Source organism: Pomacea canaliculata, linkage group LG4, assembly GCF_003073045.1.
Source record: "Pomacea canaliculata isolate SZHN2017 linkage group LG4, ASM307304v1, whole genome shotgun sequence".
NCBI lineage: Eukaryota > Metazoa > Mollusca > Gastropoda > Architaenioglossa > Ampullariidae > Pomacea > Pomacea canaliculata.
The window spans coordinates 27343883-27369282 of record NC_037593.1 but is presented as its reverse complement, the minus strand read 5'-3'; the positions used below and the strand labels follow the sequence as shown (position 1 = coordinate 27369282).

At 36.7% G+C, this 25400-nt stretch overlaps 2 protein-coding genes across 2 annotated transcripts; one reads left to right on the top strand and one right to left on the bottom strand.

The window, feature by feature from the left end:
* The first annotated feature begins 435 nt into the window (after positions 1 to 435).
* Positions 436 to 17464, top strand: LOC112561155 (NADPH--cytochrome P450 reductase-like). The gene is made up of 15 exons (XM_025233453.1): positions 436 to 587; positions 8287 to 8466; positions 8717 to 8774; positions 8923 to 9051; positions 9524 to 9673; positions 10028 to 10152; positions 10575 to 10664; positions 10947 to 11045; positions 11467 to 11583; positions 11963 to 12081; positions 12398 to 12579; positions 13289 to 13438; positions 13767 to 14031; positions 14657 to 14885; positions 15285 to 17464. The coding sequence occupies exons 2-15, from the start codon at positions 8318 to 8320 to the stop codon at positions 15427 to 15429; spliced, it is 2007 nt and encodes a 668-aa protein (XP_025089238.1). The 5' UTR covers positions 436 to 587; positions 8287 to 8317; the 3' UTR covers positions 15430 to 17464.
* Positions 17465 to 18399: 935 nt separating this feature from the next.
* LOC112561179 (cofilin-like) lies at positions 18400 to 23490 on the bottom strand. Its single transcript, XM_025233492.1, has 3 exons — positions 23065 to 23490; positions 22212 to 22350; positions 18400 to 21169 (listed from the first exon to the last, which is right to left on the bottom strand). Exons 1-3 carry the CDS (start codon positions 23358 to 23360, stop codon positions 21155 to 21157), a joined length of 450 nt encoding a protein of 149 aa, XP_025089277.1. The 5' UTR covers positions 23361 to 23490; the 3' UTR covers positions 18400 to 21154.
* Between the last annotated feature and the right edge of the window lie 1910 nt (positions 23491 to 25400).

The following is a 25400-nucleotide window of genomic DNA, read 5'->3' as shown; positions in this document are numbered from 1 at the left end:
GATAAACTATTCAAAAGACGTGAATTACCGTAGACATAGCAATCCTATATATAGTTTTCACACAACCTAAAAAATCTATAGTGCAAATATATGTCACAGCATGTCCATCCGAAATTAGTCTTCCACTAAATTCGTCTCAATTGTTTTTTGCCTTCCAAATGATTTAGTGGTGGAAACTTCAGAACGATGACTTATAGTCTTATACGCAAAATAATTAGAACAATATGCGTACTTAAAGATTACTACATGTAGTACATTTTGGTGCTTGTGTACCAAGAAGGATCTTTGGTACGAATAAACTTTAATTGTCCTTCAACCGAGCAAATAGGTCCGCATAACTTAAATAAAATGAAGTTAAGTGGATAATAGCAAGTTTAAGTTATAAATGGAGTATCCGTCCAATATAAAATCTAAACAGTGAAAGATTTCGTTGCTCTAAAGATCGAGCATATCCACTTCACGTCAGCGTTCCCAGACCTGAAAGTCACGTGACCTGTCGTCTTCGGGGAGCTGGAAGTACTGTGGTAGTTCGAACGTTGTCAAGATTACTGCCATCCGGCAGATTCAAGAAGCCACTAGATCATAAGGTATGAGGAAAGATCTGTTTTACACATCTCATTAATATGCGCCAAAGAAGAGTGCTTTCTTTAAACTGCAGGCATAAGTGTAAATATGACTTATACTACAGGGTAACGCCGTACGTTTGGCAATTAATGGAATAACAAAATTTCACAGGGACTATTTCATAGTGACTGTGGGGAAATACTCATATGTACGACTTTATGTCATTATTTTCGTGGTTATGCCATTCATTCATTTCAAAGATGTTGCTTAGAAAGATTTACTTTGCCTTTTCGAACTTGAGTCCGGGTCGGCTACGTACGTGCCAACTCTACATAGCGGAATGTCGATCGATCGTACTCAATAAATCTGTGTTCGGATAAGCCATTTGATGATTCTGACGACATTTCTTGCAGATTATATGACAAAAAATGATGCTAGTTATCTCACGAACGCAGACATCCCCTAAAAAGACATAGTGTCATGAAAAAAACTATTTTGACAGTGGAATGGTTTTTGTTGGCGAAGGCGTGTCATGTAAGACTAGTGGATTATTTCGTTAGACTTATATCAGGGACACTGTGAGCAGTAGGTGCACTTGAGAGGTCAATGATTTTCAGTTTGTGTCCACTGATGAAAGAAAAAGGACTAAACATGCATTATAAAGCGGTGTTTGCAGGTTCTAAGCCTTGTAAGTTGTTCAAAAGTTTTTTTCCCAAATCTCCATCCTCAGCAACAATCAGATGTTGCAAGTACAAAATATAGAGAGGCTCAACTGATCAGACTATGTGCTAAAGTAGTACAGTAATCTTCAGATCTTAAGCTTTGCCTTAATCATGTTGCAGTTTATAGCATGCCTTCAGAACTTTTTCAGACTAAAACTAAACCTTTATTTTAAATTATACACTTTTGTATTGTTCACCATTTTTTTATTCTTTCTTATGCGGCTTTAGCATTTGGAATTAATTGTTGCCATTATTTACAAATATTGTCAGAATTATTTTATGCAAAAATAGTGTATTACATAAGTCTGGCACTTAGCAGCTCATGTCTGCCTATGTACACTCATCTCACACTACCATATTTTGGTCTCTTTTTTATAACTGTTCTCTTCAAGATGATAAATATTAGCCCATTAGATCTGAGGCTTCTGGAACTATTGATATAATTCTTGCATTTCCCTTTACAGTATGTTCTCAAGTGAACAATTTCCATTCCAGAAAGGTGTTTTTTGTACGTTTGTTCGTAAGTCAGTACATGTACTAGGATGAACGTGTGTTGTGATTACCGATATCCCACGTTCCCTGCTGCTGCCGCCACTTGGCAGACATATGAACTATCCTTATGCTCTAATTTTAACCGTGAAGATAATCCTTAAGAACTACTTTTGAGCTTGATGACAACTTTGTTTGTATGCACTGAAGTTCGTAACGTGAATGTCCGTAAGTTGGAGACTAACTGTATTCTTTTGTAAAGTTCGTTTAACATGATTAAGATTATTCTTGAATAAAGCTATAGTTGGAGAATATATAAAATTTAATGCTTACTCCAGTAGGAGTAAGTGGAAAACTTCTATGTCCAGGAATGAATGGAAACCTCACTTTTTAGCGGAGGTGAAAAGGCTGTAAAAACAGAAGATTAGTTCTCTAACCAATCTAAGATATGTTGAATTCCAAACAGCTCATTGCCCCCTTACCTCTTACTGTATGGTCTTATTTCTAATTTTGTTTAAAAACTGATGTCGTTTAAGTTGGTAGGTATAATAGAGTACTGACATATTTAGATGTAATAATCTGCATTAACAAATTTGTGGTGAGATATGCTGTTCCAGGGATATCAATATTTGTTAAGGAAAAAGAAAAAAGGTTGTATGTCTTCTTGGGAGTGGAGGTCATGAGACATGGAGAGCTCTTAATTATGTTAAATGTTTCTGACCTTCCTCACATATCTGGCCTTTCAAGCTTTTTTATCACCCGTTTATTAGAACTCTAAGTACATTGAGTACATTAGAATTGTACGTTGAGTACATTTGTATTGCCACGTGGAGCGATGTGCTTGCTGTAGATCATGTGAGCTAATCATTTGCCTGCTGGGTATATGGTTGTTTGGTGCAGGACACAGACCTGAGCCTGTAACCTACATTCTTGGGAAAAAAAAGGAGGACACGTTATACTTAGGGATTCACCCTTCAAAACCTTTCTTGCTCTTTTTTTTTGACTGTCACACTTTCCTGCTGTTCAATAGGTTGCTGGAGATGTAAGCACTAAAAGAACTTGAAGTACCAAATGTCTCTGTCAAATGCTTCTGATTTTGGGTTTGAGTTTGGCAGCTAAATCAGGGCTGTATGCCTAACAGAAAGAATATTATTGTGTTAGAATACTAAGGTAAAAGAAGATTTCTGTGTTGAATGTGCAAGAAGTTGAAGTTGGTAGGATTCTAAAATATAGTTTTTATTTTAAATGCGACATCCTGGGATAGTAGTTAGGAAGTGAGGGTAAGGTATTGCTCTGGGGCAACATGGAGAACTTACGGAAAAATGTCTTGTTTTTGAAGTTGTAAAGCTTTGTCCAGACCTCGCAGATGTTTTTTTACCCCTGTGTAAGTCCTCCACAAACTTGGTGAATTTACTTGCTCAGTAGCATCAAGAGAGCACTATTTAAATTTCAGGTAAATCAGAACTATCAAAATCTTACTATTATATAGTTTAATTATAATTATTTTTACAGTTTTTACTTTACCCAAGATGTTGCTAATTATAATCTAATTATAACCAATGTTCTAATAAGTAGTAATAGGTGACTATAAAATATACCTGTACAGTTTCAGCAGTTACCCCCTCCTCCACCCGCACCCTCCACACACACATATATATATATTCACCTCCAGTGCTTATCTCTTATCACGCATATATTTACACATGAACAGAGACAGGAGAGTTGCATGTATAATGTGTCACATTTACTGTCAATAACAGGTGGAAATGAATGCGCAGATTGTCAAGTGATGTTAGTTTGGGATAGCTTGTCTTGATGCTGTTCTCCCTATCAGTGCTTTTGGAGCAGACAGTCCAGTTAATTTTGGAGTTTAGGAGTGCATAAGTACTTAATGTATGTTATCTGTTCCAATAGGCTTGGTCTATGTCAGTCATAGCGGGTAGGATTCATGCATAAAAACTGTAGGTCATTGGATGTAAGGTTGGTTTCTTTTCCCTGCTTTATGTTTTATTCTCATTAGTAATGTTATTTTCACCTTTCACCCTTATTTTTTTGTTGAACACCTTTCATTTATTTTTATTTTCTTGTTTTTCATCATTATTTTCAAACATTTGATTGAGATAGAAGTTTGCTTTTAGCTTAGAATACTGATGAGTGACAGGAACTCATGTCCTTAAGCAATCAGGTATACAAGAATACGCATGTAAATAGATGGATTCAATTCACATGTGTTGAAACTTACCATAGCCAGAGTAGATGATAGGATGTCTTCACTGTCAAATTATGTATAACAACTACCTCTGCTTGAATTTTATGTGCACTAAATGTTACAGGTTTCATTCTGGAATAATAAGGAATAATAGGACATTACTTAAATGAAGACATACAATCACAATCTTTTTGTCTCACAAAAAAGATGTATGCAAGTCCAAAATAGATTTATTGACAGTACTTACAGAATGACAATGATACTTAATAACACCTACCACAAAACTTGTGTACTATAGCTGTAACCCTGTCGGATCTAGCTTTAATCACAACATAATTGTTTAAACATAAATACGAGCACAAACTTTTCAGCAAAAATGTGATCTGTGAGCTTGCTTATAAAATACATCATATTTACAGACGTTAAAGAGGGGGAAGGATTGGTATTTAATTTGTGACTTTTTGTGAAACCTGGCCTCCAGCAGAACTTGCTGTCTCTTGTATGCATAGAGTGTGTGCAGGTAGGCATAGGTATATGTGTGTTTGATATGTGAGAGTTGCTAACCAACAGAACAAGAAGTTGTTTAAGAAAGCTGACTCTTATGTACATGGTCTGAGTAGGCTTTTGGGCCTGCACTAGGGAGGACCTGCTTCCTTTCAAAAGCAGTGTGAAGATAACAGTTTCTGCCCACTGTTTATAGTACAGTGTCTTCACTTATTGTCATTTCATTCTTAGGTGTTTTGTTATGGCACTGATGAAAAAAGTTAATTCCCTGCCAGGACCAGTCTGTGTGGAGTTTGTGCTTTCTCCCTGATAATATACCTGGATTTCAGCCCCCATGTTTTTTGGCCCTTATGGACATTTTTGATGCACCACTCTTCCGGCTTTCCATAATGAAGCCTCATGGGGCTATCGTTGTTACAGAGAAGAATGGCTGAGAGTTTTGCAAAGAAAGTTAAATCACAGAGACATTGGTGTGTGTCATGATGTACAAATGATGACAGATGCAATATAGCAGCCAAACTATCATTTCTTTTATTTACAAGGGATAAGAGACTTTGGAAAAATTGGGGAGACAAAAGCATAAGATTTCAAGGTATGGCAGAGTATATGGCAGGCCTGTTTTGTTTTTGAAAACTGATTCCGTTTAAGAAAGCTTAAAACCAATACATACAAATATAGTTGACCAACTCTTCAGGATTTAAAGTTTAGAGCAGGTTAAAAAAATTGTTTAATAAATCCATGCTTGTTTCATACTGAAATGTAGGTGTATATCGGTCAGCGTTTGTTAAAATTTATTTGCACATGATGGTAGGCTTGAAGAGAGGACTAAGGATTTGTGTTTCTTTCTGAGAACTACTTTGAGAAACACATTTTCATTAAAAAAAAAAAATTTGCAGATCAAAGTGCCAACTCCTAGTTTAAAAGTTTTGAACAGCATGACTTAATTTGCACAACAAAAATGCCACCACATACCTCCCCCATCAAAAAAGAAAAAGTAAAGGTAAAGGTCATTCAGTGCTCTAATCACTAAGCTATGTTTCCCCATCTTATACAGAAGAATAACTCCTGTGGTTTTATCGTATTTACTGCTTCTCTTTAACCTGATCCTTGGAATAAAGTTGTAGCAGATAAGGAATTTACAACCATGTATCTGATCATCAGACTACAGTATCTGTAATTTTATTTTTGCTGGTGACCTTTGGGAACTGGTGGGGGTCATTGCAGAAAACCGTGGCCTTATTTGATCGTTGAGTTGTTTTTTTTAAAAAAATTTTTATAATTGATCTTACTGTACAACAAGGTAAACAGAATATGAAAAGTACACTTGTTGTTCATCTGTTTTACATGAATTTACACACTAGCCCACTCCAACCTTCAACTTACGTTCACATTAATTGTTCAGAGTTTACAAATATGCCTCTTACAAAATATGCTGCCATTCAAAGTTTATCTGATAAGTACATATGTCCCAGGTACTGGCAAATAATGGTAATATTTTTTTTGCCTTTCTGCATAGCTTCAGTAAGGATATATGAATTCAAGGTGTAGATGCTCCTTATCTACATTTGCGTACGGTAAATTTTGCCATAACCATTCAAAGATAGTGTCACTGTAAAAGTGTAATAGTCAAATAAAAGTAATGCTGGTTAATTAACTGTAGAAGTTCCTACTCTTCTATGTTTGCCATTGGCTTTTCAAAAATCATTACATAGTTCTTTCTTAGAGTTTTAGTGTTTAGTAAGTGTTCTGGTGAAATTTCTTATGGCTAGAATTTAATCCAAAAAACATCTACATCTGCAACGTTTTTTTTACTAGTGTGTTCTGTTTAAATGGCTTCAGACATCAAAAGCACAACTGTGAAGTCATACATAATTTCTCAATTTCAGGATAGGGAAAAATATGCAATCTGTAATAATATGTAATGTAAGTGAATCCAAAAATATACAGAAACATAAATATGCACATTGATCAATACAATTTGCCTGAGGTAAATCAGATCATACAGAATAAACAGGATGATCACGTGGTGCAACGGTTAGTTTCCTGTCACTAATAGTAATACGGTGAGGATTATCACCTCTAAGTCTAAACTTAAGACGCATTTTATCAGGACAGTAACTCCACTGAGACCCTGTCCTGACCATGAGCGCGCATAACTTGTGTCTGCAATGTACTTTGTGTGCATGGTTGGGGGGGATTCAGTCTGTATATTATTTATATAAATCGCTCTGAGCAAATCATTGGGAAAATGCTATATAAAAACTCATTATTATTATTATTAGTTACAGGACTGGCTGTCCTGGGTTCAGATCTGCTGGTTTAGTGTAAAAAACTTAATTTCTTTCTACCAACCATACTCTCCTCATTCCCCAGTTACTCAAATGCAAGAGACTACAAGAATAAGGTCCATTCAGATGTCTGATGATGTTTGTATGACCCAAAATATAACTCTTGTTTATAAGTAAATCAACCTGTGGTAAAATTGGTTTCATCATGCATCATTTCACTTAATATTGCATTTTCCAAGACCCTATAAACAGAGTTAAATGAGGACTTACCGTGCTTGGGAGGCAGAGGCGGCGTTAGGGGGTGGCAAATGGGGCGGCCGCCCCAGGCCCCGCTCTCGAAGGGGCCCCACACTTCAGCCGCGAGGTCATCTTTATGACTTATTGCCAGCTGTGTTAAACAAGTTGTGACCAAAAAATTGACGTTCAGAGAACACTTCTAAGTTCTAATTAAGCAAATTATTGAATCCAAGTCTTAACTTTAAACTCGGCAATAATAATAAGCAGTTTATCAAATCAAATCAAATCAAATCAGACTTTATTGTCTGTCGAGGAGACCCCAAGACAGAAATGAAGGTACAAGTCAGAAAGTGGCAGCTGTGATATACCAATAATTTTATTTGCCTGGTGGATGACTGGCCAGCCTTGCCTTGTCGTTGACGAGGAGGTGACCATAGCAGGCAGCGATGTTAAATGAGAGGATGCTCTCAACAAGAGACCTGTACACAGTCTCCAGCACCCCAGAGCTGACATTGAAGCTGCAGAGTCTCCTCAGAAGGTACAGCCGTTGCTGGGCCTTTTTTGTACACTTGGTTCACGTGATCACTAAAGGAGAGCCTCCCATCGATCACTGTACCAAGAGGTACCTGAACACATCAGCCCTCTGCACCTTAAGTTACCGTCACCATATTATTGCGCTTTAAGAAAAATCCGCTACTGTCACAAACGGTGGGAAAGGTTACAAACAATTAAAACACTAAATTCGTGCGTTATTCCGCGAAATTGATCCAGCCTATCTAACTGTCTATAAATCAGTGCTTCCGGCATCATAGCAATAGGGATATTGATACATGTACTCCATTACCCAGGCCCCGCGCGGATGGTCGGCCCCAGGCCCCACATATTCCTTATGCCGCCTCTGTTGGGAGGGGGCAAGGGGCTGTCATTTGCCGCTTGCCTAGCTGCATGCTGAGATGCTTGGATAGCTGCTTTATGAGATGCTTGCATAGCCGCTTGCTGAGATGCTTGCTGGCTGGTACATGAGGGGAGTATGGTTGTGGAGCAAAGTGCTCCCACTGCAGTTGTCTCCTAAATCTATCTTGACAACTTGACTATTAAAGTATGTATATGTCAGATAACACAATGAAATTGAGCCATTCAAGTGTGATGCTCACTTTTAAAGGATATGCATCTGTGTGAAAATGCTAGTCATACAATTTTCAAGATGCAGTTCTAAAATTGTTAATTCACAGGGCCATCAGTGTGTTAATGTTGGATTTCATTTTATTTGCAGAGACACAGGTGCCTTTGTGTCGGCACACAGTATGGCATCAGAGGAGATGGCACCAGAATCTGGCTTCTTCTCCATGATGGATTTGTTTGTTTTGTCAGCAGCAGGAGGTTTTGCCATTTATTGGTTTTACTTCAGAAATAGAAGGCAGGAACAGCCAACATTCAAGAAACTCACTGTCACGTAAGTTCACGCCAGCTGCCTGTTTTCTTGTAAAAATTATTTTATATTTCTTTACAAAATTATCATAATCATAATATCTAGTTATCCAAAATGGCTCTAAAAATTATTAGTTTGTCATATTCTGTGCTTAGCAGGTGCCCCCTTCCTTTATCTACCTTGATTTCTGGTGGGGGAGAGGGGGCAGTGTTTGTGGGAGAAGGGAGGAACAGGTTCTAATGTCTTTTGCAATGTCTGGAACCTTTTTTTTCAGGCCAGTACTTGAAAGACAAGAAAGTATGGGAGGTTTCATCAGTAAAATGAAAAATCATGTAAGCTGACCTTTTATACTTTTTTTTGTACTTTTGACAATGGAATTGGGTGTTAGTATAGCTGGCTGTACATTTGTGTATAAAATACCACTTATTAAGTTTTAGATAGCTGGCTGCTTCAAGTTGGTATATGTGTGTGTGGTTGCAGGAACGCAATGTAGTTGTCTTCTATGGATCACAGACAGGCACAGCAGAAGAGTTTGCCATGCGTCTGTCTAAGGATGCTGCTCGCTATGGCATGAAAGGCATGGTGGCTGACCCAGAAGAATGCGAGATGGTAGTTGTCTCTTCTTTTTTCTCCTTTTATTTACACTAACATCTTAAAATGTTTAATATATTTTCTCTCCTACTATTTACACTGACATTTTAGCATGTTTAATATACTTTTTAATCTGTTATGGTAGGCCTGCTATAGTAAAATGCTGCTGTCTCTTCAGCATTTTCTCATAACTTCTGCTTCTTTTGGCTGTCAGGTGATGAAATACCATTTCACTGAGACAGATCAGTGCATAGAGAATTATGACAAACCGATGCAAAGATGATGTCAGAATGGTGGATAGATTGATCACAATATTATGTCTGCTTCATGTTGATGATGAACAAAAAATCTGAGAGGTCCGTTTCGCATCAAAAAAGAGAGTTCCTTCTTTGCAAGTCATAGTTTTTAAATTGTTGCATGTTCTTCTCTTTTGAAAATAGGAAAATTGTTTCATGATGGCCCTAAAGTAGTGTATCATGTTTTTGTTAAGGACGAACTACCCCAGCTGAAGGAAATTTCAAACAACTTGGTCATATTCTGCATGGCAACCTATGGTGAAGGGGACCCCACGGACAATGCACAGGAGTTTTATGAATGGCTGCAGGGTGGGAGTGCAGAGTTAGATGGGATAAATTTTGCTGTAAGTTTGTATGCTGTAGATTTATTTTCTTGGCTAAAAGAAAAGGGGACAAAAATGGATTAGTGGTTGTTTACATAAAGCTTGTAATTCTTGTTCCCATGGAAATGATTTATAATAAGACAGTAGCTTTGTACAAATGTCTTGATATAAAGTAAATTTAATAAATCTGGTTATTTTCCTGGCATGATTTTATCATAATGTTATGCAAATACTTAAACATATACATTTTGGGAATTTGTGTTGGTATTTGAAATAAAAAGCATACTTGTTGATATTTTATCATATCCTCCTAAACGGCTTCATTACTGGAAAACTGGAATGTGTATAGTGTGGATTGTTGATCATGTTTGACAGGTGTTTGGCCTAGGGAATAAAACATATGAGCATTTCAATGCCACAGGCAAATATGTTGATAAGCGACTTGAGGAGCTGGGGGCTACGCGAGTATTTGAGCTAGGACTTGGTGATGATGATGCTAAGTAAGTCTTTTAAGGTGGCAAATGATGTCTGGTATATGCAGAAAATGTATGTGTGTGTATGTGTGTTTATTTATACATATATTGCAGAAGTCTTAAATACATCATTTGTCTACCGCTTAAAGGAAAATGATCATTAGATGTTCATGAGCTGGTTGTAAGAATGCAGAGTGTTTCTTTATATGGTAATTTGGCACAATTTGATATCTGAACGAAATGGGAAACTTCCGGAGGAGCTATGTTTGGATGTTTAGTCATTTAGATATGCTTGCTCAAAAGCTGTAGCTATTTTGTAAATATGGTGCAGGCTAAGGCTGGGTCTTTAAGATGGTTACTATAATACATACTACAGATACATCTCCTTCATGTTATTGCATCAGATCAGTAGACATTTGTGCATGATATTTATTTAATGCTAATTACAGCATTGAAGAAGATTTTGTGACATGGAGAGAGCGGTTCTGGCCAGCAGTCTGTGCAAAATTTGGTGTCCAGGCAACTGGAGAGGACATCAGGTAAGCTTCCACATCATTAAAAGAACCATTAACAGTCTCCTTAAATTTGTTTTAAAAATCTCCTTGACTTCTGCAGGCCATTTAATCTGCAGGCAGCAACATTTTAAGCATTTAATGAAAGTTCCTTAATGATAGCATAAGGATAAAGACCATAGAATCATCTGAGAAGCTGTTAACGATTTATTCTTGTTGCTCAGTATTTCCCTCCCCCATCCCCAGCCTTCCTCATTTTCCTTTGTCATTTATGTTTAAAAAACTGAACATGTACATTGTTTGTGGCAGTGTGCGACAGTACAGGTTTAGTAAGCTGGAAGATATTGCACCTGAAAAAGTCTTCACAGGAGAGATTTCACGACTTGGTTCCTTTGCAAACCAGAAACCGTCAGTTTTAGTTTTGTTGATCTTGTTCTATTTATGTGTGAATCTCTGGTGTATGGATATATTGGATGCATATGGGTTAGATTAATTTCATTGTGGGTATTGGGGAAAAGTGTTGGATGCATATAGGTTTGATTATTTTCAGCATGGGTATTGGGGGAAAGTGTTGTTTCAGTTAATAAATACATATATGCATACTTGTATGTTTACACTCTTTGTGTGATGGTGGAAAGGGGTATGTTGTATGGATGCTTTGTAGTTTTATATGAAAATATAGTGTGGACTTATCTTGTGAATTGTTCAAGCACAATTTTTTTTTTTATATAGAAAAAGAGTTTTGAGAATATGTGTGTGTTTATACATATATATGTGTGTGTATATATATAAACACGTGTGTATGTGAATATAACTAATACCTGTGCAGACCATATGATGCCAAGAACCCATATCTGTCACCTATCTTGGTCAATCGTGAGCTGCACAAGGGAGGTGACCGATCATGCATGCACATTGAATTGGACATCTCTGGATCAAAAATCAGGTTAAAACTCTTTCCTTTATGGTGGATAGGGTACTTCAGCTTCAGAGGTGTAAAATGTCTCTTTATGGTGATGTCTTGAGGATGTAAAACAAATATAGAAGTTATATGCTGTGTGGCTTTATGCTGATACACCACCATTCACAAGCAATTTCACCTTGTAACAGAATTGGTCATTTTCTAGAGAACAAGTGCAGAATTCTGAACTCTTTGTGTGTAGTCAGTCATATTTGCTCTCCTGAATTTTCATTGTTGAAAAATAAACCATGGACAGATGTATATTTACTGTTATTTGTGTTCAGCATGCTCAGTGTCTTTAAGATAATCTATATTTTTTGCAAAAAAAATATTGACAAAATAATTACGAGGAACATTTTCACAGATATGAAGCAGGTGACCATGTGGGTGTCTACCCTATCAATGATGCAGAAACCGTGGAGAAAATTGGGAAACGCTTGGGGATAGATCTGGACACCATTTTCACACTGGACAACATTGATGGTAATTGAAAGATATGAAATTCACGAATTACTAAGTGATATCTGTTGATGTTAATTATTTTGACTTATTTTGACTTGGGGCATATGGTTGATGAAATGAGCAGGAACATAAATATAGATCAGAAGTCTTGAACACTTGATACTGTAACAAATTGTATGAAAATGGAGCATAAAAATAAATGTTAATCTAGATAAGATTTGCAGTGAAAGTAGTAGTTGGGAAAGGTTAAATCAGTTTGAAAGAAGCTATAAATTCAGTTTTGGAAATCTTGGTATTCAGTATTAGATGATTATATCAAAGTTTGATCTGATTCCAGAGGAAGCCAGCAAGAAGCATCCTTTCCCTTGTCCTTGTTCCTACCGCACTGCTCTGTCCCACTATGTTGACATCCAGACCCCACCTCGCACGCATGTTTTACGGGAGCTGGCAGACTACGCTTCAGACCCAGCGGAAAAAGACTTGCTTCTTACCATGACACAGGCATCTGAGGAGGGCAAAGTACGATCTATGATAGCATTGATAATTCTGAATAGCATGTATGACTTTAATTTCTTTTTTTTTTTTTTTCTTTGGATGCATATTACGCTTTGTTTTATGCATGCCCTTTCCTAGAGGTTATGATTCAATTTTTTGACTCTTATATTTGCTCTGCTTGAGATTGGTTGCATCTGGTGAGCAACAACAGATTTGTTGTCCTTGGGGAGGCTGTGCATGTGTCCCTCCAGATGGCCTTGCTTTGGTTCCCTGCTCCTTGCTTGCTGGATGACTTGATTTTTATTTCAGCAGCTGTCTGAAAACACCTGCAGATTTGGGGCTAAGTAAATAGCTCATGACAGGAGTTCCCCTCAATTAACAGACACTGAAACTTTCATTTTGCACAGCTGCAAGATGACAGCTAGTTCTCTCCCGCTTCCCAGCTGTGGGTCTCTTTCTCAGTTGCAGCAGAAAACTGGAGAAGTGAACTCACTAGCTGAGAGGAAGGAATGGGAGGGTAATGAATTGGCTGATTTTGTATTCTGTCTGTTTATTGGTCACTTCTGGCCAATCAGAAGTGGACAGCTGTAACTGAAAGGTAGCTAGTGGAGTGATCTCATATTACCTAATGCTGCCAAAAATGGCAGTTTGATGCTATTCTCATTTATTTGAAGATGTGGTTCTGCGTTAAATTGTATTTATTATTGTTTAAGTATTAAAAACAATTTTTCAGACCAAATATCTGGAGTGGGTTGTGAAAGACCATCGCAACATTTTGAAAATTCTGGAAGATCTGCCATCTCTGAATCCTCCTCTTGATCATGTGTTAGAGCTTCTTCCACGCTTACAGGCTCGCCTTTATTCCATATCATCTTCCCCCAAGGTATGATTTCAGACTGCTGTGTTGCTTATTGGAATCTTGCTATTGTAGATCAAACTTTGGATCAAATTTCATAGAAATTGTAACAGAAGCTCTTATTATTTAAGACTGTGTTTGCTTAGGTTTTTTTTTTAACCTCATAAGGTTGTGAGCAAGTGTCTAACCCAAACAGTTTAATGCAATGCTGCCATTCTTCACATGTCAAAATTACTCCACAAAAGACTGGTCTGGAGAGCATGAAAGGGGATTTTTGGGGAAAAAAAACTGGAATAAGTTCACATATGTGAACTGTGAATGGTGTGTGATAAGAAACGTGAATTTTTATGCACAGGTCATGCCAGATGGCATCTGTATCACAGCAGTTCTACTGGAGTACACAACACGCATTGGCAAATTAACAAAGGGTGTTGCCACTTCTTGGCTGAAGCAGAAGATACCTACTGACGGCATCAAACCACGTGTACCGATATATGTACGGAAGTCACAGTTCAGTCTGCCTTTCAAACCTAGCACACCCATTATCATGATTGGACCAGGCACTGGGCTAGCACCCTTCCGTGGCTTTATTCAGGAGCGAGACTCTCAGCGACAAGAGGGTTAGTATACGGCGCAGTTCGCTTGGGGGGCAAAGGAACGATAACTAACAAGAATGCTTGCATGAACAGCAGGTTGTGGTGGGCATTTGACATTGCCACAAAAGTTTTAATGTAGATTTTGTGTGTGTGATTGTGTCATGGGAAAAGGTTTGTAGGGATTGGATGGATGGGAGTCATTAAAAGTCTTCTGTTGTTGCTATAGCTGCTTGTATTTCAACTTGCTAAAATAGTTTAAAAGGATAAGTTAGTGGGAAGGTATCATAGACTGTTGGTTAGTGTGCTTGGTTTGGAATGAGTCACTGGTTCACAGTTCATATGAGAATGAGAGGAACGATTCCCCTGCCAACCAGATGGGTACCTGATTTATCAGGAAAGCCAATGAAAGGAGACATGCTCCATTGCCATGTGCCATACTATAAACACAATGACCTGCTTTAAAGATTACACCCCCTGTGACCACTATGCTAGGACTACTTATTTTATTGGATATAAACAGGACAGATGGAAAAGGTTTTCAGGCATAAAAAGGTGCAGAACATTTTGACAGCAGAACCTATTAGGATTTCTAACCCCTGCGAAGGCTACTGGATGGTTTTATTTTTGATGTCTGGACCTTTTGTTCTAGGCAAGCAAGTGGGCAGTACCATTTTGTACTTTGGATGTCGCAACAAGGCCACTGACTTCATTTATGAAGAGGAGCTCACTGATTATGTTAAGAAAGGAACACTGACAAAGCTGTACACTGCCTTTTCTCGAGATCAGCCCCAAAAGGTGTACGTGCAGCACCTCCTACAGCAAAATGCAGATGAAACATGGAAAGTCCTAGAAAATAATGGCCACATTTACATCTGCGGGTGAGTGGCTTTGTGAATAAAAATTTTTGAATGTTTATTAAAGTGTACTTCTTTAAAAGTGATTGCTTTGAAGAATGTGATCATATTTTTAACTTATTCAGTATGAACTGTAGTATGAAGAGTGTGAACTGTATAGAGAGAGTTAAATAAATAAGGTCAGCATTTTTTTAAGAATATGCTCAGTTTTTTTGTGTTTCTAACCCCGAACAAAGCAGTGAAGAAAGTTCTAGTATCTTTAAATTAGAAAATGGTTCTTTTTTCATGCTGTCACCCCACAAAAGAAAAAAAAAAACTCTTGACAATGTAAGTGGAAATTAGTAGAATAGTAGTCATGTGAGATAGATCTGGTCATTTTCTGTAGCTGGAAATCAAATGCATGCTTTCTTTTCTGTTTTACAGTGATGCCCGCAACATGGCTAAGGATGTACATAGCGTGCTTGAGCAGATTATCATGCAGAAGGGTAACATGGACAAAGCGCAAGCAGAAGACTACATCAAGAAGTTACAAAACAAGGGACGATACTCATCTGATGTATGGAGTTGAGGATGGTTGCTGTTTGATTCTTTTACCTTTGTTAACATTTTAGATTCCATAGATTTTGATAGTTGTTTTGTACACAAAGATAGAAATAGCATTGTTGTCCTTTTAGAAGACTGGTGTTATAAATAAACCTCTTTTTAAAAAAATTTTCTCAACACCAGGAAAGGCTCAGTATCAAATTCACTTTTAATTTCCATCTCAACCAATAGTTTTGAAGATCAGGACAATCCCATTTTTATGGTGCCCATCCTCCATGTTGCTTCTAAGCGATTTTTTTCCACCAATACAAGATTGTATCTTTAGGTCCTTTGATTATGGCTGTTATGGAAGACCAAAGATAGAAATAGCATTGTCGTCCTTCTGAGAAAACTGGTGCTAACCCCAACTCCAGTTGTTTTTTTTTCTGTTTTCTCTTTCCTCCTACCAAAACCAGGAAAGGTTCAGTGTATCAGGTTAACCTTTAATCTCCATCTCAACCAATAGTTTTAAAGATCAGAACAATCCTATTTTTATGCCCCATTCCCCTCATGTTACTTCCAAGTGATTGTTTTCCACTGATGCAAAATTATGTTTGCAGGTCCTTTAATTATGGCTGTTATGTGAGACCAAATATGAAAAGGTGGCTCGATGTGCATAATGAGATTGTGTATTGCTGAAGTTACCTTATTGCTTATATTTTTCCAATGATCATATTTTAAGATTAAAAGGTTGATCTTCTAAATATGCATATTTACAAATGATATGACATCCTCATTTTGAACACATATATATATATAGTAGAGACCTGATTTGCCATGTTAGTGATATGCATGATAGATGGCATATGCAAGTTGAGGACAAAGATGTTAGTTTCATTTTTAAAAATGCACATTGCATGAGAGGGAATTTTGTTTAGATTGCAATTGAGACTGGATGTCAAACAACTGGTCATGAATGTGCCCTATATGTATAATTTTATGTGTATTTTATATGAGTGTACATTTTGATTGCTTGCCCTGTAGAAATAAGGCTTTTTTTTTAACCACCTGATTTTAATAAAAAAAACAGTATGGTTACTTCATGACCAAGAACTTTTGTGCCTAGATATTTTCCTGTTTACAGGAGGAATGCTCAAAGTCCATCATTGTATGAGGGCATGTTGAGTGGGAATGATAATGATTTTATTTCACAGGTACATGAAGTCTCTCATTGTCATCCATTTTTTTTTTTTTTTTGCAGCTGTATATGTACAAGTGTAAAAGATACCTTTATTGTAAATGTGAAACTCAGTAGCTTTGCATGTCTATGTTGACTTTAGTCCCTGGATTTTTTTATCATTTAAATCTTTTGCGGGACTTGCTCATGTTAAGTTTGGATATTTGGTTTCGCTGTAGAATCACCATTATGATTTTTAACGACTTTTCCAGCATAAGAATTTGAAAAATGATGACAAATATTATTTAATGTATTTTTGTAAGGTAACTAGGAGTGCTGTAGGTTTCTGCAGGCAATTCAAAACTAAAGCTGACACTTTGTTAAGTAGTTCAGACCTTTTCACCCTTACAGATTAACTGAAATAATTATGGGAAATGCTCAGTCCTAAGGGAGTTTCTACAGGGCTTCTGCCCACTGAGGGAAGATCCTTTACTTCTCTGAGATCAAAGGCTGTTGAAAAGACTAGGGGTAGAAAGGGCGTTGTGTGAAAAGCTATAGGGGAACAGCAAAAGGAAAAAAACAAAAAACTAGCCAGTGGATTGGAAAAAGATATAGCGAGAAAGCAATAATGAAAACATGATGCAAAATGTGTACCAGTTGATGTAATGAAGTTTAATGTTTTAGTGAAAGTAATTATGACTCCTTTAAAAGTTAGCGAGAGTGACCTGTTTGGCAATGATGCTGTGCAAAATATCTTTTTAAATGCTTTGTTCAGTCTTTCAGTTTATAGGGTTGGATATTTTGTAGAAGAATCAATTTGAGAACGTTATTTTTTTAAAGAATATTAGTATTTTCACTGCACATTCTTATTTGGAATCTTTTTATAAAGTTCTTTTCAGCTGTATTTTTGCATACCTACTGTGAAAGTATGTGTGAAGAAGCCTGTGTTCACTGATGGGTCAGCAATAAATTCCATAGCCAACAGAGAACCAGCTGTACACATCCAGTACCCAGATGGGAGCAAGCAGCACACATATGCCACTAGAGTACTACTACAAAATGCTTTTCTGATCGCTGCTTATCCATTCTGGCAGCCCTTACAAGAAACAAAACTCCCTTGCCTTGAGCATACCCTACATCCCTTGTACCTAGTTATGCTGCGATGGTGCTGGTTGTCAAAGGGAATAGCTGTGATCAGGTTCTGCATGAAATGACGTGCATTCCTTCACACTGGCCAACCTGTTCTTCCTCTGTTCACCTTGATGTCAACTCCCTACTACGGAATGGACTTTGGAGCATTTCCCAGTTGTGAGAAGAGGTTCCTGGTGTGCCACGATGGTGGCGACTGTGCTTTGTACAAAGTCATTGGTTTTGCATTCCCTGTATGCGATTTGGAGCAGCCTCTCTTCAGGCACTTGGCCTCATATGCCCATATTCTCCTCTCCTTACTGACAAGCAGAGTAATAATAATCATCAGGATGCTTTTATAGTTGGAATCCCAGCACACGGCCAGTGAGGTGTTAATATAGCCCTTGAAATGGCCAGATTAGTGTCAGGAAAATCTTGACAATTTAGTTTTTAGAAAAAAATCTGGTTTCCTCATTTGGCTTTTTCAAGCCTCTATGAATGAGTGACCGACCCCAGCTTGTGTAAAACTTTCAGAGGATTACCAGCAAATATTCTACAGCCTCCTAGGATCTCATCCAACTGGAGTGCAGATATACTGTAACAATTTGAAGTTCACAACAAAAATTCCAGTCCAAAATCTGCATTAGTTTCAATACATTACGCACTCTTTCACAAAAAAAAAAGGGAGGAAAGTGGCATGAAGGCCTAGGATAAATTAAGCAACTTTACTTCTTCCCAGCTAAATACACAAAAAAAATAATGTACAAACTACAGTGAAATACAAATGCAGTGAATCAAATCATCACAAAGCCAAAGAATCATGACCAACCTGAATTATTTGCATGACATAGTTACCAAAGAACTTTGGAAATTTGATATACACCAAGTTTAATCTGTTGACAAGCTTTATATTTAGTTTATGCCCTCAAGTAAAAAACTGTACCAAAAAAGTTGTCCTTCATTCATTTTACCCCACCCACCCATGTACGTAAAAGTTATATATAAGCATCAAGAATATACAACATACAAGGACCTGCTGCTGTTGCAAAGTTTAAGTCTTCACTCACCTGTTTAACTCCTATTAGTCAAAATGAATTTAGAATTCTGAAGGCAAAATGATGACTAATAAGTATAATTTATCGGACAAGATTTAAAGAAATGCTTGAAAAAGCTCAAGGAAAATCTATTAACAGTATTTGGTGGCAATGACTTCCATTGCTCCAATGCCCGAACGTGCATCTCAGTACCATGTTTTGAGATTATTAAAAAAAAACCAAGTCAACTCTATTAGGTCTTTCATTTATTCTAGCACTAAACAAATGGAGAGATGGGGAACCCATGGAGAAAGGGCAACAGATAAAAAATGTTCTGATCCAGTGCCTCACATTCAGGCAGCAAACTTAACGAGAAAGTTGATTCATCGAAGGCAGAATCCCATTATCTGGTTTTAACATGAATCTGATGGATGTTAGCATGAAAGGTTTACATATGAAGCACATTTTTATCTTTGTCTAGCACACAAGTATTACATAGTTGAAGTGTAATTGTTTACTTTAGCAGTGACAATTTGAATTTGTGTTCGCAAAACAAATTTTCCTTAAAATCTTTTGTACATTTCAAATTCTTGGTTCTCGTGTCATTAAAAATTACATTTTTAGTATTTAATTTCCACAGCAGTAGATGCAACTGCAGTGCCAGCTCCACCATATCAGCAGCTGAGAAACTTTACACAAGGAGCTGCCCTAAGAGTAGTGTGGTTGACAGTGGGAGGCAGAAAGCTACAAGATATAACCAATAGCCCATCTACTGGACTTTAGCTTGCTTTATTAACTAAGGCATTATCAAAATCTTGAATGTTTTTCCAGGATCATGGAACAGTATTCACACTTTACCTCAAAACCTAAAAGTCTCTGACACTGAAAACTAAAGCTTGTTAAAAAAAAAACTTTTGAACATCACATGCACAGACTACTTAACAGCTTGTCTGCTGATTTTCATGTAATAAAGTCATGGACAATCATGTTTAAAAATCCTAAACAACCAAAATTTACACTTTTGATATCGTGAAGATAAACACCAAATGCCAAGAAAGAACCCTTATAACAAGTTACAGGACATGCTAAAGTTAAACATAGTCAAAAAAATAACCCCCACTCGGTCTTAATTTTCACTGACAGCTTATACCTTCTCAAGGCTTAGAGCCTGCATTAGCTCATTCTACAAAATTCTCTTTCATGACCACTTATTACTTATCAATGTTCAGAAGCAGGCTGGTTGATTTCTAGATATTTGGCGCTAATGTGTACAACTTACCTATTCACACAATAATAATTCCTCAATCATTAGCTTTTTCTTGTACATTCTAAATTTTTAACTATAACTGCCTATAATTAGAGAGAAAAAAAAAAGGCCACAGGATATGGGCAATCAGTTCCATGCTTTATTTTCTCTCAATGTCAAGAATAACAATTTGAAAGCTATTTTATTCATGCACAATGCCCTCTGTCCATCATTAACATGCACAATGCTGTCACATCAATATATGCGTTAATTTCGTTTTTAAAGATGTCACATTATCGTGAACTAGCACAATGAAATAGTAGGAAAAGTCTCAACCAGTCACAAAAAACAGTTGATTTAAACAAGACCCCTTTTTCAAGACATTAAATTTCTCCTGCATGCGCTGAAACATTTTACAATAAAAGTAGCAAGGAACCCTGGGCCTTCAGTTTTGGAGATTTTTTGTGCAATTAATGTTTTTCCACAATAAGAGAATTTGCAGTGCACAACTTGGCTGTAGATGGACATCTCATTAACATGGTGATATTCAAAAGGCACTTGCATAGAATAACATTTTTTCAGCCATTTAAGATTCAGGTTGATTAAGCTTCAAGAAAGTGGTTTGATCTTTTAAGCGTCAACTTATTATCTTCTAAATACATCAATGAATGCACCTGCAGAAAAATATAAAGTAAAATGCTAAGGATTGTTGCTACCCTTCCCATTTCAGCACAAACATGTCAATGCTGATTTTGTGCTAATGTCAGCTCTCCTATATTTAATACTGTAAAAATGAAAACAGAAAAGACAACCCTTCTACGAAAGCCTGTAAATGCACAAAAAAGATGGTGTGTAGGGTGACCACTATGTCTAGAAGGGGGGAGGGGCGTGGGTGGGCCATTAGGACATCACAAGGTCCCATTGATCACCAATCATTTTTTCCTTTTTGTTTGAAAAAAAAAAAAAAAAAAAAAAGAGCAACATTTCTACACATTAGTTTGAACTCTTGCTAGTAATTGTACTGCTGCATTACTCTGCCTGTGCAAAAAGTTCAAGTTTGGCCTTCTTGTTTGCTATCGCTGTTGTTGCCAGCTCCATTAAGCTGCAATGTCACCAAGCATGAAATTATTCAAACCACTCTCCTCGTTCTCCAAGCTCCATACGTCTTTGTGTTCAGCTCTCATGTCTAAACTCTGCGCAACTGCAACAATAACAAAGTGCTTTTTTCAAAAAAATTCTTACGTCAGACACTACCAAAATACCATGACCCTTAAATCTTTTTTCAATGTTCTATAGCACACTGGGGAAAAAAAACCACTTAAAAAGCATCTTCAGAAAGGAAGGTCATCACATCTTTAGAGCCTTTGTAATTTTAATTTGGCAACTGTGCAGCACTTGAGAACTATGCTCTGTGTTGTGTCTGCATACATGCGGATATTTTGGTAATAGAACCGAATTGTAGTGACTGCATCTATGTTGATGGCATTCACCTTCTCAACATGAGAACATAGTGAACTCTTTGTTTTGAGACTATCATTATGTCTGTATGTTTATAGTTTTTTAAAAGTGCTTTGTGCTAGCCTTTGGTGGGGTTAAATGCTATATAAATTCACTTCATTATTATTTGTGCGTTGGGGGGTGGGGTGGAGGGCTAATTATGCGTGATTATCAAATTCTGCAGTTCAAGATCTTTTCGTGTATGCATACTGATACAAGCTTATTCTCTTAAACTATGGTACAACTTTGAACAGGTTAAGCTTACTTTGTCTTGACTGCATAACTCTTTTGTCTTACTTTACTATGTGAAAACTAAAGTAGTCTAATGTTTAGTCATAAGGCCTTTGCAGTGTTTTTTTCAGTGTGCTATAGAAAATTGTTATCGGTCCTGAATAATCATAAAGATCTATATATGCTCATAGTTTAATAATCTGTCCAGATGTTATTGCTTTTACTAGCTGTTTTGTCTTACTGCTCTTGATCAACTGACGGAAATAAGGTAGCTAGTTTACTATGGACTGCATTTCTACTTGTTTATAGCTGATGGAAAGAAAAAGGCTATTTTACCAAATACTAAATTTGTAGTTTTTCTGGCAAAGATAGCAGGAATGTAAGAGAAGCACAAAATCATAGCTTCCATTTATACTTGCACATCTTTTCACCTTCTTATATTGATGGCAATAGACTGTCAATGTCATCATTGCAAATTCTTTTCCATAAACAAAAACTGTGAATAAATAGATTACCTTGGACGTAATGTCTTTATGCTGTAGATCATCTGCACAGTCTGCCTGAAACTCTGTCACTTCACTCATCACCTTCTTAAGGGCATCTTTTGAGGAAGCGTAAAGCATCTTCCGTTTGATGGAAATCGCATTTGGACACCTACAAAAAAATACATGTGCAAATGTACACATACTGTTAAGTAATGAAGCATACAAATAGCATGTACATTAAGTAGGGCACAAAATTTTCTTACTTAAAAGAGGATAAATATCGCCAAGTGGAGAACACTTGGAACAAATATTTGTACTTTAGTGGCATGTGACACCGTGAGCCTTACCTGTAGGGCATAATTTTAATTGAAGCAAAAAACAACAAAAGCCAAACTAAAATATCCCTATTACCCATCAATAAAGGCAAATAACTCTGTGCCCCAATCCCCTCTGCTCAATCTGCTCAGCTCCACTTCCCTGTTTAATGGGTTCAAATTTGATATCAGGGGGCCAAACAACTTACAGATCACAATTCATGATACTACACGCAGTGATTCATCAGCTACAAATCTTATTTAAATTCTTTAGTATTTTGCAAGGCTCAAAAAGTGCATCTCACACATATGTATCTACATTAGCTAGAAGTCATGGGAAGGCCCCACCCCAATTCTTCCCTTGTAATTACATTAACCCCAAAAGTACGGAACCCTGACTTCTTTGAAAAAAGAAAATGTTAACACAACATATCAAGCAAACCTGTCCAAATAAAGAAACCAAAGCTGTTAATAGCGCAAAAAAAAAAAAAAATCGTTTGCAAGTATTCATGAGAAAAACCGGTACTCTACACGAGTCAAGATTCGCACTCACACACTTATCTACTTACCATAAAATGAATATTAGTTTTGATGTGTCGCCATATGACTCCGTGTATGGGTAGTCATACACAACGTAGCGCCCATCATCCTGAGGTAAGCCAGAAATGACTTCCATGAAATGGCTTGGTTCTTCCCTAGTCGATTCGGAAGCGGTTGACATCAGACTTTTGTCTACGACGATATCCTTCAAGCTATCATTGATTTTAAAAACCCCATAGCGCAATTTAGATCCAGATTTTGTGTTCATCTTGACTTGTTGAAAACAATTTTTAACTTCATCACTGACAGCCACACCAGAAGACATGATGGAATTTTAAATATAGCGAACTACAAATGAAATAAACACCGAAAGTATACACCGAAAATCGTCGCTTCTCTGTCAGAAAATGGCTGCGTGCTGCGAAGACCGAGGCTGTCTGCGGCGTCACGTGACAGGGGGAGGTTCCTTGCGCCAATGCAGGGAGTGATCCTTCTAATTTGAAAACAGAATATTTTTCAGGCTGTGTCTTACAATTCAAAGTATGGTGCATAGGCATGAATCTATATGACTGCAAAAAGCAACTAAACTCTAATGGCTATCAACTTCGCTTTTATTGCGATACGCCGAGACCTTAGGTTGGCAAACTATGACGATGTCCTTTTATGGTCAAAGGCACATTCTGCATTGACTAAGAACAAAATAAAGGACCTGAATTTTACTCCTGTTTACATTTTAAGTAGCAGAGAAGAGCTTTACATGGTCAAAAAAGATACTCTGAGCAAGCAGGTAAAAATGGTCAGAGATTACCAATCACAGATTACGGCTGACACAATTTCGTAAATAAAACGTGGAAACTTTATGACCTCTGTTTTGTCGAGTTATGCTTATAATTATAAAATGATAGAATTAAATGTACGTCACAACAGCAGCATCAATAACATCAACGTTATATATTGTTTGTTGCTATAAAACTATCATTCTATTTTTAGAATATTGTAATTGTTTCAATTCAATTCAATTGATATAGATTATATGTTATATATTATTATTTAATACATTTAACATTTAATTACTACCAAACATTTGTAGTCATTGTTTGCTAACAAACACATCAAACTGATTATATGGTGTATCAGGGTGTTTTACAGCTTGATTTTAAAAAGAAAACATTTAGGTATATCTCATGACACACACATTCATTTTGAAGCATTTGTAGAAAGGATGAATTCAAGGAGATCGAAACATTAACCCTTAGAGCACAATGAGCCAGGGAAACACAAGAAAGCAATTTTCATTACTTATTGCAATTAAAGCTCAAGCTTTCTCCTTTCCAAAAAGATATAGGTTATTTGTATAGATCTTGGTCTAATGTTTACTTGAGAGCAGCAACAATAAAAAACAAACTTCACCCACTGCATGTTGTCTTTACAGTCTTCAGTTATTAGCCAGTCTTTGTAATAGTTTGTGCTCAGAAGGTTCAAAATATACATCCTAAAATATGTAGTAAAAATATGGTATAAAGTAGCTCTAAAAAATTTATGTAAGAAATAGTTTTTGGTGCGTGAATAAGATCCATAGTAGAGTCATTGCAATTTCATTTGTATATTTAATTTAATTATAAAATTACTTAATTGATTTTCAGGTCAGTTTCAGAACAAATTTATGTTAGCTGGACACATGATGCATTGACATAGATTGCTATGGATGCTATTATAATATTATACTCCATGAAACTGTAACCGTTTAACTTGATCACATCCAAACTTATAACCCCTAATCCTAGTTCTAGCCTTCTTTTTATGATGATGTCATAGGTATTGTAGATTAGTTTACTTTACTATGTACGTGTATTCAATATTTTTATCTAGATCTCTTTCCTAATCCTATATAGTGTCTCTTAAATTCTATTTATCTTGGGGTTTTTTTCTCTTTCAAAAACAAACACACACAGAGGTTATAATTGACAAGCAGTATCTATGGTGAAGATGCATAAAATGGTGTAAAAAAATGACAGTGGTGTGTAATAATTTAGCTTTTACTAAATCTGTTCAGCTTCAATTAATATGTACCAAACTTAAATTGTGCTATGTTAATAAACAATGTACTTTTAGGCCGGGTGACTTTTCACGGCATCCATTTGCCAAAAAAGGGACGGGGAGGCTACATTGTCATTGCAATGTACCATTGATTATTATAATTATTGTGCACAGTTTACTAGCATAAACTGGCTACTGACTGTACTCAATACGAGCACGAACTTGTAATGTATATATAATATATGCACGTCCGTGATGCGAGTCGATGGACGCAGCCAATCCTCGATGAATAATAAACCGCGATGACATGTCAAAAACCATTGAGGCA